The sequence below is a fragment of the Muscardinus avellanarius genome (assembly GCF_963383645.1).
Source record: "Muscardinus avellanarius genome assembly, chromosome: 12".
NCBI lineage: Eukaryota > Metazoa > Chordata > Mammalia > Rodentia > Gliridae > Muscardinus > Muscardinus avellanarius.
Window position 1 is genome coordinate 99508677 of NC_137798.1, and position 17938 is coordinate 99526614.

Sequence of the window (17938 nt, forward strand, 5' to 3'; positions counted from 1 at the left end):
TCGTGGCCAGCTACTTAGTAAGGCCCTCTGCAACTTGGTGAGACCTTGTTTCAAAAATAGAGAATAAAAAATGGGGTTGAGCCAGGGTTGGTGGCGGACACTTGTAATCCCAGCACTTGGGAGGCTGAGACAGGAGGATCACAGTTTGCAGACAGCCTCAGCTACTTAGTGAGGCCCTCTGCAACTCAGTGAGACCCTGTTTCAAAATAAAGAATAAAAAATAGGGCTGGGGATATATAGCTTGAAGGTAGAATGCTCCTGGGTTCCATCCTCAGCAATGCAAAAAAACATTAAAAAAAATAGGGCTGGGGATGGAGCTCGGAGATAGAACGCCCCTGGGCTTAACCCCCAATACCACAATATGAATTAATAATTAATAATAAATAAATTGATAAACAATAGAGATGTGGGGGTAGCTCAGAGGTGGAATACCCCTGGGCTTAATCTTCACTAACACACACACACACACACACACACACACACACACACACAACCAATTGTGCCAAATATTGCAGGCAATCAAATAAGACAAATCTTAGAATAGAACACTGGATTTGGGGGAGTGTTGTTAGGACAAAGTCTGACATTCGTGGGTTCAAGAAGGAGCAGGTGGAGGGAACTGAAGATGGTGAGGACAGAGAAGTACTTCAAGAACTTTGCTATAGAGACAGAGAAACAAGGAAAAAGATAGAGGAGAAAGTCTGGTAAAGCGAGATTGGTTGTCCTATCCAAGACGTGGGAAAGTAAGAACTGTCCTACACTGTTGGTGGATTACAAATTAGCTCAGCCACTATGGAGATCAGTGTGGAGATTCCTCAGAAAAGTAGAAATGGACCCACCATGTGATCTGGCTGTGTCGCTCCTGGGGATCCTTCCAAAGGGACTGAAATAAAAGAACTACAGGAATATACGCATACTCATGTCCATAGCAGCACAAGTCACAGTAGCCAAATTATGGAACCAACCTCAGGAGCCATCAACACATGAATGGATCACAAAATTATGAGATAGCCACACAATGGAATTCTCCTGAGCAGTCAAGAAGAGCAAAATTATGTCATTTGCAGGAAGATGGAAGGACTTGGAGAACATTATGTTGAAATGAGCCAGTCACAGAAAGTGAAGAGTCACATGTTTTCTCTAACATGCGGAAGCTAGAAAGTAATTGGGACACCAGAGGGACTCCAGACGATGGAGGAGGAGCCGCGGTGGGGGGGGGGGGAGGGAGGCTAGAGGAAGGGGAGCCGAAGAGTGAGGATCAGTGAAGGAAACACTTCCATTGGCTCTATGTACGTACGTGAGAACACCAGTGTTCATCTCAGTACCCTCTATGGAGAAGCGATGGGAGGGAGCCCAGGGGAAGCCCACCAAGTGCTGAGTGCATTATGTCACTGTCAACATGATTGACATTATGATGTGACACTGTGCGCCAATAAAAGTAGATATACAAAATAAATAAATATCCAGTGACAAAAAGTAAGCATAAACACTCCCAGACCTATTTTATATCTTTTATTTGGAAACAGGGTCTCTTAAGCCAGCACGGCTGACTTCGAACCTGCGCGATCCTCCTGTCTCTGCCTCCCAAGCGCGGGGATTACAAGCTGTGCTCCACCACGCCCGGCCTTCTATTTTTTTAAAAAAAGAAGAAGAAGCCGGGCGTGCTGGCGCACGCTTGTAATCCCAACCTTTGGGAGGCTGAGACGGGAGGATGGCAGTCCACGAACGGCCCCAGCTACTTAGTGAGACCCTTTTCAACTCTTTGAGACCCTGTTTTAAAATAAAGAAAAAAAAAATAAGGCTGGGAGTGTAGCTCAGAAGGAGAATGCTCCTGGTTTCCACTCCCAGTGCTGAGAAAGAAGGTTGGTTGGGTTTGTTTGTCTGTTGATTTGGTACTGAGGACTGAACCCAGAGGTGTTCTACCTCTGAGCTACATCCCCAGTCCTATTTTATTTTGTATTTGGAAACAGGGTCTTGGTAAATTGCGGAGAGCCTCCCAAGTTGCTAAGGCTGGCTTTCCAACCTGCGATCCCCCTGTCTCACCCTCCCAAGTACTGAGATTACAGGCTCGATTAATTTTTTAAATATCAAAGATCATGGCAGTTAAAGAGGACAAGCTAAAAAAAAAAGCTTTCTCCAGCCACCGGGGCGGGGCTGGCACTCTCAGGTTTCCGCCCACTTTTGTCTCCTCCCTCTGCGCATGCTCCCTGTCTTGCTGCGTCCATTCCTGGGACCAACCGGGACCAATGACTGGCAAACTTAGGCCTGCACCAAGGCTCCCTCTCCTGACTTCCAGCTCTATCGGTCTAGCTGCCTCCTCAGCCCCTTATCTCGGATGTCCTTAACAAATCCGAACTGGCTACAGTCACCCCCAAACCTGCTCCTCCTTCAGGGCTCCACCTCAGAAAATGAGAGCCCCCCCCCGCCCCCGTCCAGTCTGTGATGGCCGCCCATCACAGACTCCCCAAGTGCTGGTCACGTCCTCCCTCCCTCCCTCCCCGCTTCTCTCTCTCCCAACCCCTGTTCATCGAGGCTCTGCATTCAGATCGACATTTTTTAGCTTCCACACATGAAGAAAGAATGTGTGTGTCTGGCTTATTTCATTTAACGTCCTAAGGTCCTAAGGTTACACTTTATTTCTCCTGGTCCTGTCACCAGGACGAGGGTCCTGAGGAGGTCCCCACAGGGGAGGTGGACCTTGGCTCGGGCTGTGAGGATCCTCGACGTCATCCGGAAAGGAATTTCAGGACGGGCCAGAGTGAGGCCGAGACTGACTTGATGGAGAGAAGGAAAGCGGGCCGAGTCAAGGTAGAGGGTGGGAGCTGGAGGCTACCTGGAAGGACAGGTGGAGAGCGGGCGTGGAAGGGGAGTGCCCTAGTGACGCCTTAGCTGGGTACAATCTACACCGCAGGGACACGACTCCAGAGGGTGTTATTTTCTTCCCCTTTGGATCAAACACTGGGCATCTTAATTATGACCTACTCTAGGTCATTTTCTTCTTTCTTCTTGTTGAAAAAAATCTAATAATTACACACACACACACACACACACACACACACACAGGGTGTGTTGCTATTTTATTTGTTGAACTTAAAAACAGTGTTACATGCCAGGCGTGGTGGGCACACTTGTAATCCCCACGCTTGGGAGGCGGAGACAGGAGGATCGCGCAGGTTCGAAGCCAGCCTCTCTAGCTTAAGAGACCCTGTTTCCAAATAAAAAGTATAAAATAGGTCTGGGAGTGTAGCCCGGAGGTAGAAGGGTTTCCAGGAACCCAAGTACCACACACACACACACACACACACACACACACAAAACCCAGTGTTACATCCATGCAACACTGAGGGTTTGATAGCACTTTGATGTAACATTGCGTTGAGGGTTTGTTCAAAGGTGTAACACACAGCTGAAGTCCTCAGGTGACCTAGGGATCGGATCCAAGAGCTGATTTAATTGTGCTGTTAGTGATCAAGGTAGGTGAAAATAAATTTAAATCACAGCCATTCTTGTTTTGTCCCTCACGTCTTCTACCTATGTCTTCTACCCTCCTTCAGTAGGATTGGACTCCATATTTCAACAAGACTGAGCGTCTCCTGGAGGGGACCACCCAGCGGAGAGCTAGGTCTTCCAGATCACTCTCACGGGCCCTGTATGTGCGCAGCAACAGTCAGACTCATATAACCGGGGCCAATGCTCTTGCTTTTCTTTCTTTTAGATAGCCTGGTTGGGTGAAACTCCCGCATTACCTGTTTTTGGAGATGGGATGAATATAATTCCAGCGATTCATGTTTTTGACCTAGCAGGGTAAGCATCCTCCCAGAAACGCAACTCTCCCTAATGATCAAAGTGTTTATCTGTAAACTGGCATTTACCGAGCATCTCCCAGTGCTCAGATCTGCATACATGCACTGTTATGTTTGTTCTCTTTATTCTTCACAACAGCCCTATGTAGAAGGTACTGTTATTTTCTCCTTTTTTTTTTCTGTATTGGGGATTGTATTATACCCAAAGTCCGGGATCTCAGGGGGAGAGAGACCGCCGACACACAATAATGCAAAGGCAGGAAGGGGTTTTATTGGGGAACCAGCTCGAGCTGGGGTCCAAGTCCTCCAACGCAGTGGAGTTTTGACAAGCACCCCAAGTCTTTGTTCCAAGACAGTTTTATACATTTCAGTCATTCCTGTGGGCTGTGATTTACATTTCAGTCAGTCGGGCTGTGATTTACAAAGGAGTTATCTTTAGACCTAAAGGAATCTTTGCTGCTGTTATCACAAGCAACTGGACAGGATACTTGGTGCCTCCCATTCGGTTTGTGCCTCCTGAGGTTGGTTGGGAGTTTTTCATCCTGACCCAGGTGCCCAAACTGACACTTAACTGTTGTTAGTTGTATTCCTGGGAAACTGAAACTCAGGCCTAGATGAAGCCTGTCATGGCTCCGCTCTGGTCCTACATTTGAACCCAGGAACATTCTACCTCTGAGCTACACCCCCAGCCCTATTTTTTATTCTTTACTTTGAAATAGGGTCTTGCTGAGTTGCAAAGGCCCTCACTAAATAGTAGCTGAGGCTGTCCACAAACCACGATCCTCCTGTCTCAGCCTCCCGAATGCTGGGATTACAAGCGTGCTGCAACACGCCTGGCTTTTTCTCCATTTTGCATCTGATGATATCACGTTCACCTAGCCAGGTGTGATGACAAATGCCTGTAATCCCAGTACTTGGGAGGCTGAGACAGCAGGATCACAGATTTGAGGCAAGTCTTAGCAACTTAGTAAGACCCTGTATCAAAATAAAAAATAAGCTGGGCATGGTGGTGCACGCTTGTAATCCCCACGCTTGGGAGATGAGACAGGAGGATCACGCAGGTTCAAAGCCAGCCTCGCTGGCTTAAGAGACCCTGTTTCCAAATAAAAATATAAAACAGGTCTGGGAGTATAGCCCGAAAGTAGATAGGTTTCCAGGAGCCCCAGTACAACCACAAAAATAAATAAATAATAATAAATAATAATAATAAACTAAAAAATATAACAGGTTTGGGGTATAGTTGAGAGAGAGAGAATGTAAGAGAGAAAATGTGAGAGGGGAAGAGAAAAGAGAAATAACAAATAGTGTCTACCTAAAATTTCCACACTTCTTGTTTTTTATTATTTTATTTTATTTTGCGGTGCTAAGGATGGAACCCAGGGTCTCAGTGTATCAATGAACTGCATCCCAGCCTCCAAAGCTCTACACTCCCAAAGACAAGTTCAGGTTCATCTCTTAGAAACTTAGACAGAAGAGTAACAATCCTAGAAAAGAAAGAACTCAGCATATACACTCTGGGAACACTTCTAACTTTGTCCCAGATGGGACTGGTGTGTCAAGCCCCCCAATTTCAATTCCAGAAGTCAGCTGGCATACTGTTGGCCAGCAGCTTTATTTGTTGGTGTACTTGGCAATCGTAGGTAAAGCTTCAAGGTAAAATAACAACTCTGCTTTCAAGGAAATAAAATCATTTATTCTGATGCAATTATTTTAAGGAATAAAGTGGTTTATTTTGACACAAACATGAGCAGCCATGCATAGGCCAGGAATGCAGATTCCAGTTACCCTGAATGGCGCGTTCTGCGTGCAGAGAGGTAGCATAAACTCTTCTAGCCACAGAACAAAAAAACCCGCAAATGACAGTCCCACCAACACAGCGGTGGACCTTGGGTAAGAGGGCCCCAGCAAAGCGAGGAGATCTGTTCCAAAGCAACAGGTGTTATCTTGCAGCATTCTTAGCTTCAGGGTTGGAGGAGGCCAGAGTTCACTAAGCTTAACAATACATTCCAAGAGGTTTACCTAAGAGTCAGGAGAAAGCCAGGTCAGATACAAAGGTCAAAAGTAAGTGGCTGTTTTTCCAAAGAGACTTACGCAGCCCAGGATAATCTGGTCTCCACCTGCAGCATTCCACGATTAGGACTTGAGTGTAGATTAGCTCCACGATTAGCAAGGTCTTCCTGTATACGCAGCTTCTTCGGAGGAATTTTGCTGCACGGTGACCTATTATCACATTCACAGGACAACCTAACTCCGCGCAGACTGGCCCGAGACCCTCTGTGTCGGTGGTGCGCTCCTCCGCTTTCCAGGGTCCCGGGACTCCATCCCACCGCCCCAGGCTCATCCCCTGGGAGGGAGCGGTTTCTGCACTTCCGGGGAGCCGGCTGGCTTCTGCTCTTCCCCTCATCCACCGGCCTCTAGTAAATTAGTCGTGATCTCGGAAAGCTTTACCAGGAAATAAATGAAGCTTAAACAGTAGGGCTGTCCCTTGTGTGAGTCCCTTTCAGCCCTGAACCTAATTTTTTTTATTGTCCTTAAAAAAGGATCGCTTAAGCCGGGCGTGGTGGCGCAGGCTTGTAATCACCGCGCTTGGGAGGCTGAGACAGGAGGATCTCAAGGTTCGAAGCCAGCCTCAGCTACTTAGTAAGACCCTGTTTCCAAATAAAGTATAAAATAGGTCTGGGAGTATAGCGCAGAGGTAGAAAAGCCCCTGGGTTCCACCCCCAGTACCACACACAAAAAAAAGGATCGTTTAAATTAATTTAACTTTCAGACTCCATAAAATCTAGACCTCTTCAGCCAGTATTAACTCATGTTGCAGGAGCCATAATGTGCGTTTTATTTCTGCAGTTTGTCTTTTTATTTTGACATTGAGTCTTGCTAAATTGCTAAAGCTGTCCTTGAGCCTGCCCTTCTCCTGTCCCAGCATCCCCCACCCCATACATACTGCGATTACAGGCAAGCACCACCCCATCCGGCTCTGCAGAGATTTTACATGTTACCAGGTCTTACAGATGCAGATGTAAGCAGGGTATAGTGGCATATGGCTATAATCTCAGTACTTGGGAGGCTGAGACAGGAAGGTCACAGATTCGAGACCAGCCTTGGCAATTTAGCAAGACCCTGTTTCAATATAAAGAAGTAAAAGGGCTGGGTCTAGTCCAGAGACAGAATGCTACTGGGTTCAATCCCAAGTACAAAACAAAGTAGATGTAAAGGACTTTCTCACATTTTTAAAAATTTTTAATAATATCGGGCATGTTGGATAACACTTATAATCCCAGTACTTGGGAGGCTGAGACAGTAGGATCCCAGGTTCTCGACCAGCCTTAGCTACTTAGTGAGGCCCTCCACAACTTAGTAAGACCCTGTTTCAAAATAAAGGATAAAAATAGGACTGGGAAGCCAGGCGTGGTGGCGCACATTTGTAATTCCAATGCTTGGGAGGCTGAGACAGGAGGATCGTACGGGTTCGAAGCCAGCCTCAGCTACTGAGTGAGGCTCTCAGCAACTTAGTGAGACCCTGTTTCCAAATAAAGTATAAAATAGGTCTGGGAGTATAGCCCGGAGGTAGAAAGCCTCTGGGTTCCACCCCCAGTACCACAATAAATAAATAAATAAATAAATAAATAAATAAATAAATAGGCCTGGGAGTATAGCTTGATAGCAGAATGCCCCTGGGTTCAATCCCCAGTACTGCAAAAAAAAAAAAAAATCGGTTATTACTTTTTTACTATCATTATTATTTGGGGATTGGGATTAAACCCAGGAGTGCTCTACCATGAGCTACACATTCAGTCATTTTTATTCTTTTACTTTGAAACAGGACCTCTCTAAATTTCAGAGGCTGGCCTAGAACTTGTGATCCTCCTTGCCTCAACCTCCCTGGTCACTGGAATTACAGGCCTATATCACTCCACCCAGTTCACACTCCTAAAACATTTAGCAAGCTGGGCGTGGGGGCACACACTTGTAATACCAGTACTACTTAGGATGCTGAGGCAGGAGAGAATAACAGGTTCACACCCAACCTCAGCAACTTAGTGAGGCTCCTCACAACTCAGTGAGACTCTGTTTCAAAATAAAATACTCTTGTAATCCCAGTCCTTGGAAGGCTGAGGCAGGAGGATCGCAGGTCCAAGGACAGTTTCAGCAAGTAGTGAGACGCTCAGAAACCTAGCGAGACCTTATTTCAAAATAAAAAATAAAATAGGGCTGGGGGTGTTGCTTTAAGGTACAATGCTGCTGGGATCGATCCCCAGTGCCACAAAAACTAAAATAAAATACTTGGCACTGATTCTTAACAGCTTTTTCCCAAACAGACGGAGAGTGAAAATGTTTCTATTACAGAAGGTCCTGGGGCTTTTTTCAGTAGCATTGCTTCTTCCTATAGGTTTCTTTGAAGATGTTCAAATATTTCACAGGAAGAAGCTAAAAAATTAAAAGTACTCTGAAAACTTAAATATAAGATAAATATGAAATGAACATATTATTATTATTATTATTATTTCATTTTTTTCTTTTTCATTGCTGAGAATTGAATACAGACCCTCATGCATGCTAGGCAAGCACTCTACCACTGAGCTACCCCCCCAGCCTGAGCATCCACATGTGTGCATTTTTCATTCATTATACTGAAAGGAAGTTAAAATGGCCCTGGTGTTGACAGGCCATTGCACTGGGCTTTATTCACTACTGTTTCACTCTGAAATTCTTTCATCTGTTCAGACCCCGGCTCTGCCCCTTATCAGAGTTCTGCAAACTTGGGAAGTTTGCCTTCTCTGTCTAATTTTCTCATTCAAAAGATGGAGATGTCACCCATTTAGAACGGGTACAGTGGCACACACCTGTCATCCCAGCAATTCGATAGGCCGAGACCAGAGAATCACAAATTCAAGGCCAGCTGGGGCAATTTAGTGAGACCCTGTCTCAAAATAAAATATACAAAGGGCTGGTATTAGCTGGTCGTGGTGGCACACACCTGAAATCCCAGTACTTGGGAGGCTGAGACAGGAGGATCATAGGTTCCTCAGCAATTTTGCAAGGCCCTCAGCCACTTAGCAAGACCCTGCTTCAACATTAAAAATAAAATAGGGATAGGGGTGTAGCTCAGAAGTAGAACACCCCTAGGTCCAATCTCCAGTACAAAAAAAAAAAAAAAAAAAAAGACTAAAACGGCTGGTGATGTAGCTCTGTGATAGAGTATTCCTGGTTTCATTTTCCAGTATTGCAAAAAAAAAAAAAAAAATAGATGTATGTATGTATGTATGATGTATGTATGTATGTGTATAAGTGAGTAGTACCTATTTAATAGGGCTGTTTTGAAGAATCAATGGAATGTCACCCATATAACCCTTGACGCAGTCCTAGCATGGAATTAATCACTCAGAAATGTTAACAATCATTAATGCAGATTAAGACATCTCAGATTCAGTCACTGTGTTGCTACAGGACTTTGAGAAAGCCACAGCTCCTCTGAATCAGTGTCTTGCTTTATAAAACACCGACCCCAAGCCAGGTTGTGCTAGTGGAGTGAGCCGCAGGCTGGGCAGGGGTCTCACGACCCAAAGCGCTGGTCCCCTTGTGGCGGGGGTGCTGTGTACTAAAACAGAGCTACAGCCAGGTACTTCTGACATTGAAGGCTGTCTCCTCCACATTCCTCAGCCTGAGAAACGTCACTTAACGCTTTAACACTACCCTCATTTTAAAGTACAGATAATAGTCTCAACCCGACCTTGTTGACACATAAGTAAGATAACTTATTAACGCACCAAGGGCCAAGCTGGTGCGTGTTGATGGAGTTCAGCGGATTTTAGTTTTCTACCTCTCTTTGGCTCTTCCCCTCCGGTGACTATTTTCCGTGTTGTGCTGCAGAGTAATTCAAAACATCATCGACCACGTCCCAAAGCTTCACTACCTGGTTGCCGTGGATGAGTCCGTTCACACCCTGGAAGACATAGTCAAGGTACCACCGTTTATTTCAACCCATACTGGATGACACATAGTTTTGCCCCCTAACCTATAGGTAGGGAATTAGTTGTGCCTATAAGACTGGGGACTCCCTAAAATAGAAAGAATGTCCTTAAAACTCAAACTCACTGTGTGTATCTGCAGCACCTGCTTTGGAAAATTCTAAGCAAGTGGCCTTTCTCCCATACATTCATGGAGGGGAACAAAGATGAGCCCTATAGGGCTCATCTAATGGATGGAGATCATCACACCTCACACACAACCAGCACAGGGGAACACTACGATGTGCCAGTAGACGTTTGCCTCCGTGCCAGCAAGGGCACCTTCAGCACCCCGCTGGCCACTCGCAGGTGCTCTAGCCGAGGGCTGCCTCCCCCAGTCCACGCCGCCGCCTGGGAGCCCCGCTGCTGTGGCCCTCTCCTGCCCGCCCTAGCTATGCCTCGCTCAGCTTGAAGACTCGCTTCAAGCGGGGCTTGGTGGCACACACCTAATCCCAGCACTTGAGAGGCTGAGACAGGAGGATTGCAGGTTCCTGGCCAGCCTCAGCAACTTAAGAGACTCTCTTTCAAAATAAAAAATAAAATAGGGCTGAGGGTGTAGCTCAGAGATAGAATGCCCCTGGGTTCAGCCCCAAGTACCCTGACACATATGTATCTGCCCGCTTCAGCTATCTTCCTCTGCATCCCCCCGCCATACCTCCTGCCCAGGCCAGTGGCCTCTCATCTGTGCTCCCAGAATGCCTTAGTCCATTTGAGTTGCTGTAACAAAATGCCATAGGCTAGGAAGGTTATAAACAACAGAGGCGTATCACTTACAGTTTTGGAGGCTAGGAAGTTCGAGACTGAGATTTGGTCACTGGTGAAGGCCCATTTTCTGGCTTTGTAGATGTGGGAGGAGACGGGGAGCTCTCTCTGGCCTCTTTCATAAGGGCACTAATTGCACTCGCCAGTGTCCACCCTCATGGACTAATCACTTCCTCGTATCCTCACCTTGGGGTTAGGATTTCAACTTGTGCGTTTGGGGGTGGACGGGGCACAAACACTGAGATCATCAAAAGACAAAATTGCAGCCAGGAGCAGTGGCTCGTGCCATTAATCCCAGTACTTGGAAGTCTGAGACAGGAGGATCCCAAGTTCAAGGCCAGCTTCAGGAACTTAGTGAGACCCTATCTCAAAACTTGAAAATGAACAAAAAAAAGCTGGGCGTGGTGGTGCACACCTGCAATCTCAGTACTTGGGAGGCCAAGACAGAAGGATTGCGGGTCTGAGGACGGCTCAGAAAAACAGGGAGACTCTCATCAACCTAGTGAGATCCTATTTCAAAATAAAAATAAATAGGGATGGGGATGTAACTCGGAGATAAAATACCCTTGGTTCAATTTCTAGTACCCCCCCACACACAGAATAAACATGTACTGGGTATATAGCTCAGTGGTAGAATGCCCCTACGTTATCCCCAGTACCACCGCCAAAAAATTATTTTTAAAAAATTTAAAAGGCCGCCGGGTGTGGTGGCGCACGCTTGTAATCCCCACGCTTGGGAGGCTGAGACAGGAGGATCGCGTAGGTTCGAAGCCAGCCTCAGCTACTTAGTGAGGCTCTCAGCAACTTAGCGAGACCCTGTTTCCAAATAAAATACAAAATAGGTCTGGGAGTATAGCCCGGAGGTAGAAAGCCTCTGGGTTCACCCCCAGTACCACCAAAAAAAAAAAAATTGACAGTTGCTGAAGATTTAAAGACGTTTATTAGAAAGATAGAAATACAGAAAATAGAAATACAGCCACATGCCAAAATGGCATGGGAGGGGGAGTGACTCGAAATGAATACACTCCCCCCCAAAATTTAAAAGGCCAAAATTGCAACAAATTTTGTTATGGATCTAATTGGCTTCTTTCCTCAAGTCATGAACTGGGGCAGCCTCCATTCTAAATCATGCAATGAGCGTGCCCCCTGGACAATGGCAGGATAGTGGGTTTTGTAAGTTCAGAGCAAGGAAACAGTGGAGTGCTAACATCAGGCTAGTTACTTTTTAAAGTTAAAGCAGAGGGCACTCCTTACAAAGCGGACTCGGGTGAACTGGAATCTGTTTCAAGGGGGAAAAACTGCCTGTTTGTTTGGGGGTCTATCTACTTCCTGAAGGTCTCAGTTTGATTCTATGACACCTAGCACGAGTCCCTCCATTTTGGTCTGGTCTGGTCTGTTGGTGCCTAGCGCAGGAGCTCAGCCCCAAGCAATGGCTCCCATAATTTCCCTTTGACAAGAGCACAGAACCCCGTTTCCTGAGCTGCAGATGTTTGACATGATGGTTATCTGTGTACACATCTATCTCCCTTCTCTAACTGGGAGCTCCTTGAAGAGAAACTGGGCCTTACTCAGCTCTACCTCCAATATATGTTCAGAACAAATAAATGCACACTACCCTCCATCTTGTAAATATGAGATAGATCTCACATTTACATTCGTAGATATATATCTGTATTTAGTAATGTTAAAATTCATTTGATAAGTTATATAAAATCATATTGTTAAACCAAATAATATCTCTATTTTTTTCCCCTAACAGTGCATCAGTAAAAGTACTGGCCCTGGGAAAATCCATAAAGTACCCAAAGAAAATGCTTTCCTAACCAAGGAGTTAACTGTTAGTATCCAAGAAATTTTTTTTTTAATCTGTTTTCCTAAATAACATTGATTCTTGAAGTATTTGGAATCAGAAAGCCTGGCTTCCAAGCTGGTCCACTAGATGGTCTACCCTAAGGTGACAAATTACTCTTCTCTTCTTCTAGGCTTAGTTTTCTTTTTTGAAAAAAGTTATGGCCTAAAATGTATGTGAGCCGGGCGTGGTGGCGCACGCTTGTAATCCCTGCGCTTGGGAGGCGGAGACAGGAGGATCGCGCAGGTTCGAAGCCAGCCGCGCTGGCATAAAAAACCCTGTTTCAAAAATATAAAATAGGTCTGGGAGTGTAGCCCGGAGGTAGAAGGGCTTCCAGGAACCCCAGTACCACCACCACCAAAAAAAAAAAAAAAAAAAAAAAAAAATGTATGTGAGCTGGGCACAAGTTTGTAATCTCAGTACTTGGGAGGCTGAGACAGGAGGGTCACAGGTACAAGGCCAGCTTCAACAACTTAGTGAGACCCTGATTCAAAATTTAAAAGAAAAAATAGGTTTGGGTGTAGCTCAGCAGTAGAATACCCCTGGGTTTAATCCCCAGAACCAAAAAAAAAAAAATGTATTTAATATGTAAAATACTGTGCAAACACTGGATATTATTCTCTTTGGCCTGTTTCTAAAATTAAAATAGCATACCAAGATCTCTATTTTATCCGAACAAAAACATCAGCAACAAATATGTTTTAGTTCTGCCAGGATCACTGTAAGTTTGCTTTAAGATGTAATGGTCAGCAAGCTAATTTATAAATAAACACCGTGCTTGAATGTTTCAATAAAGACTGATGTCCCCCATTACCTCTGAGGAGCAGAACTGGGTAGCTGGTGGTCAGGGGCCAGGGGAGTATTTTCCTCTTACTGTTCTTTTGGTTTTTGAAACATGGACCTGCAATGTTCAAAACGTAGATGCCACTTACAATTTTAGAAAAGGATTGGAGAGATAGCTCCATAGTAGAGCCCTTGTCTGGCATGAGCAAAGCCCCAAATTTATTACCCAGCGCCATGAGACAAATAATGATAATATAAATAAAAATGTAAAAAGAAACCTTGTGTTTGGACTTCCAGTATCTTCCTATTCTTTGAGCAGCGTGTCCAGCCTCAAGAACTGGGATGCTGCTGCCGCAAGGGCCCGCAGACTTGGGGAGCCTTTAAAAGCATCTTAGGAGCTGGGTGTGGTAGCGCACACTTGTAATCCTAGTACGTAAGAAGCTGAAACAGGAGGATCGCGCTTCACGGCCAGCCTCAGCTACCTAGTAAGGCCCTCCGCAACTTAGTGAGACCCTGTTTCAAAATAAAGAATAAAAATTAGGGCTAGGAGTATAGCTCAGAGGCAGAATGCCCCTGGGTTCAATCCCCAGTACCGTAAAAAATATATTAAATAAATAAATAATTAAGTAAATAAAAAGTATCTTAGGACTGGGGTATATCTCAATGGTAGAGCTATTGCCTAGCACACCTGGACTCTTGGTTTCTAGGCCTAGCCTATAAAATAAAAAATAAACAAATAGCCGGGTATGGTGGTGCACGCTCGTAATCCCCGCGCTTGGGAGGCTGAGATGGGAGGATCGCGCAGGTTCGAAGCCAGCCTCAGCTACTTAGTGAGGCTCTCAGCAACTTAGTGAGACCCTGTTTCCAAATAAAATATTTTAAAAAATAGGTCTGGGAGTATAGCCCGGAGGTAGAAAGTCCCTAGGTTCCATCCCCAGTACCACCAAAAAAAATCTTTAAGTAAAATAAAATATAAATAAGTAAATAAATGTATTATACTGTCACGGTTGGTGTGCTGTAAATACCGAGCACAGGATTAACTGGCTCTCATGACTTGTGACTGTCTCTTGTGTTTCCCCGTAACTGAAGTCATTTTAGCCTGCTCTGCCTGTCAATGGGAAACAAAAAGGCAACCGTCTGATCTCCTTTTACTTTCAGCAAGAGTGCCTTGACCATCTGCAAGTCAACCTGAGAATGGAAGCGCTCTTTGTGAAGGAGAACTTTAACATTCGATGGGTCGCCCAGTCGGGATTCGTGGAGAATATCAGCAGTATCCTCAAAGAGTACAAGCAGAGCAGAGGACTACTGGTGACTACCCCCATTTCTTACATTCTGATTTAAGCCGGCCATGGTGGGACACACTTGTCATCCCTGCATTTGGGAGGCTGAGAAAGGAGGATCCGGGTCCTCAGCCAACCTCAGATACTTAGTGAGGCCCTCTGCAACTAGTGAGACCCTATTCCAAAATAAATAATAAAAAAAAATAGGGCTAAGGATGTAGCTCGGAGGTAGAATGCCCCTGGGTTCAATCCCCAGCACCACCAAGAAAAAAAAAAAAAAAACTCAAAATTAAATTTTTATTTAAGCAAAGTAAATGATACTTTTGGTACAACTACACCAATAAAAGTGTCTTCTTTTTCAAATAGCCAGTTTGACAGATGTGTTTTGGTCTAACAATCTGCATGTATGTGATGTTAATATTTGTCAGCAGAACATTGAACATTTTAAAGTGTGCACTGATAGCCAGGCACGGTGACACAGGTCTGTAATCCCAGTATTTGGGAGGCGGAGACAGGAGGATCACATATTCGAGCACAGCCTCAGTATGTCGTGAAACTTATCAACCAAGTGAGACTCTCTTTCAAAATAAAAATAAAAGTAGGGCTGAAGGTGTAGTTCAGAGATAGAATGCCCCTGGGTTCCATCCCCAGTCCCACTCACACACATACACACACACACACACACACACACACACACACACACACACCCCAGAATAAATTAAATGTGTTAAAAATAACTAAAGGCATGATCGCACATACCTATCATCCCAGTCCTTGGGAGGCTGAGACAGAAAGGTCGCAGATTTGAGGTCAGTCTCCACAATTTAGGGAGGCCCTCAGCAATTTAGCAAGTACCTCTTTCAGAATAAAAAACAAGCCGGGCATTGCGGTGCACACTTGTAATGCGAGTACTTGGGAGGCTGAGACAAGAGGATCACAGACTTGCAACCAGCCTCAGCTATTAGTGAGGCCCTCCACAACTTAGTGAGACCCTGTTTCGGAATAAAGAATAAAAAACTAAAACTGGGAGTGTAGCTCGTAGGTAGAATGTCCCTGGGTTCAGTTCCCAGTACTGCAAAAAATAAAATTAAAATAAAAAGGGCTGGAGATGTAGCTCAATGGTAAAATATCCCCGGGTTCCATCCCCAATACTACTACTACTACTACTACTAATAATAATAATAATAATAATAATAATGACCAAATTCAGTCCAGAAACAATATTCAGACAATAACCTATAAGTCCCTTGTACACTGGACCAGAAATTCTTGTGGGGTTGTTGTTCTGAATGAAAGGGCAGCATTTGATGATGGAGCACTTGTCCCTGAGTACTTGTGAGTATCCTTAAGGCCATCTTGCTGGGCAGGGTTTCCGGACAGGGTCAGTGGATGCAGGCAGTGCTGTGGAATCTCTGCTGAAGGACGGACCATGTGCCACAGCGTGAGCTCCCTGACAGGGAGCAGAGGCTTTCAGGACACCGTGCTGGGGACCAGGATGGCAGGGAGAAGAGGCAGGAGCTCTAGAGCCTTGATGGAGACTCGAGAATCATCCTGAGAGGCCGGAGACTGCCAAAAAGACACATCCTCGAAATAACCCACTGTGTCGCTACAGACAGTTCAGGGTCACTATATCCTCTTTATTCTCCTTTTTCAGCCAATCAAGATTTGTATTCTTGGTCCTCCTGCTGTGGGAAAATCCAGTATTGCCGAAGAACTGGCCAAGCACTACAAACTACATCACATTAAGATGAAGGATGTGGTTTCCGAAGCCATAGCAAAACTGGTGATGCTTTACTGAAAATTTTTACATTTCAAAGATGCTTTTCTTAGTCTTATAATAAGAGAGCAACTATTTTACATGTCAAAGAGATTTGCTACTGTAATTGGATTTTGTTGTTGGCCCCAGTTATAAAAATCCGGAATTCCACAGGGCTTTCCTCTGAAATGGCAACATCCCTCATGGATTGTCTTTGAAATTTAGTTTTCTCCTGCTCTTGCTTAAAATATATCTTGTCTCTTCTCTGTTGACTGGAACACTTTTAAGCTTTTTACTCTTGCTGTACGTTTCCCAGGGCATTACCAAAACTTTACCTGCTTATTACTTTATTGGGAATGGTAGATCTTGAGGTATGTTTTCATAAGTGATTACTAAAAGTCTTTTTTTTTTTTCTTTTGGTGCTGGGTATTGAACCCAGGTCATTGTACTACTGAGCTATGCCCTCAGCCCAAAGTCTTGATTTACACAAAATACGTTTCTTTCAAGTAAGATACAACCTTACAAAAATGTTGAGTTGCCAGGCATGATGGTGCATGCTTGTAATCTCAGTACTTGGGAGGCTGAGACAGGAGGATGGAAGGTTTGCTGCCAGCCTCAGCTACTTAGTGAGGCCCTCTACAACTTAGTGAAACCCTGTTTTAAAATAAAGAATAAAAAATAGGGCTGGGTGTGGTGGTGCACGCTTGTATTCCCCGCGCTTGGGAGGTAGAGACAGGAGGATTGCACAGGTTCGAAGCCAGCCGTGCTGGCTTAAGAGACCCTGTTTCCAAATAAAAAGTATAAAATAGGTCTGGGCGTGTAGCCCGGAGGTACAAGGGCTTCCAGGAACCCCAGTACCACCAAAAAATAAAGAAGAAGAAGAAGAAGAAGAAGAAGAAGAAGAAGAAGAAGAAGGAGGAGGAGGAGGAGGAGGAGGAGGAGGAGGAGGAGGAGGAGGAGGAGGAGGAGGAGGAGGAGAAGGAGAAGAAGGAGGAGAAGAAGAAGGAGGAGGAGGAGGAGGAGGAGGAGGAGCAGGAGGAGGAGGAGGAGGAGGAGGAGGAGAGGAAGAAATAGGGCTGATACTTAATGAGACCCTGTTTTGTTTTATTTTTTATTTATTTTTTATTTTTGGTGGTACTGGGGGTGGAACCCAGAGGCTTTCTACCTCCGGGCTATACTCCCAGACCTTTTTTATATTTTATTTGGAAACAGGGTCTCACTAAGTTGTGGAGAGCCTCACTAAGTAGCTGAGGCTGGCTTTGAACCAGTGCGATCCTCCTGTCTCAGCCTCCCAAGTGCGGGGATTACAAGCGTGCGCCACCACACCCGGCTGTGAGACCCTGTTTTAAAATAAAGAATAAAAAATAGCTCAGAAGTAGAATGACTAAGTTCAATCCCCAGTGCCACAAAAAAAGAAGAAAAAATAAACGACTTTTGCTAGGGATGGTGGCCCATGCTTGTAATTCCAGTATTTGGGAGGCTGAGACAGGAGGATCTCCGGTGTGTGACCAGTCTCAGCAACTTAGTGAGGCCCTACTCAACTTAGTGAGACCCTCTTTCAAAATAAAAGAATAAAATGTTCCATCCCCTTGGGTGTACTCATTCGAGTCACCCCTCCATGCCAGTCTGGTATGGAGCTGTACCTATCCTCTGTATTTCTCTTTCTAATAAACTTCTTTAAATCTTCAAAAAAAATT

General features: G+C 45.0%; 1 protein-coding gene across 4 annotated transcripts in view; it reads left to right on the plus strand.

The window, feature by feature from the left end:
• AK7 (adenylate kinase 7) overlaps positions 1 to 17938 on the plus strand; it is a gene marked incomplete at both ends in the record, with an annotated part of 79464 nt that overhangs the window by 30386 nt on the left and 31140 nt on the right. For 3 of the 4 annotated variants that reach the window (XM_080706904.1, XM_080706905.1, XM_080706907.1), the window contains 5 exons: positions 3716 to 3804; positions 9675 to 9765; positions 12333 to 12410; positions 14364 to 14513; positions 16140 to 16268. In XM_080706904.1, coding sequence (XP_080563030.1) covers positions 3716 to 3804; positions 9675 to 9765; positions 12333 to 12410; positions 14364 to 14513; positions 16140 to 16268 — 537 coding nt within the window. The remainder of the gene's footprint in view (positions 1 to 3715; positions 3805 to 9674; positions 9766 to 12332; positions 12411 to 14363; positions 14514 to 16139; positions 16269 to 17938) is intronic. The other variant, XM_080706906.1, reaches the window with a different exon arrangement.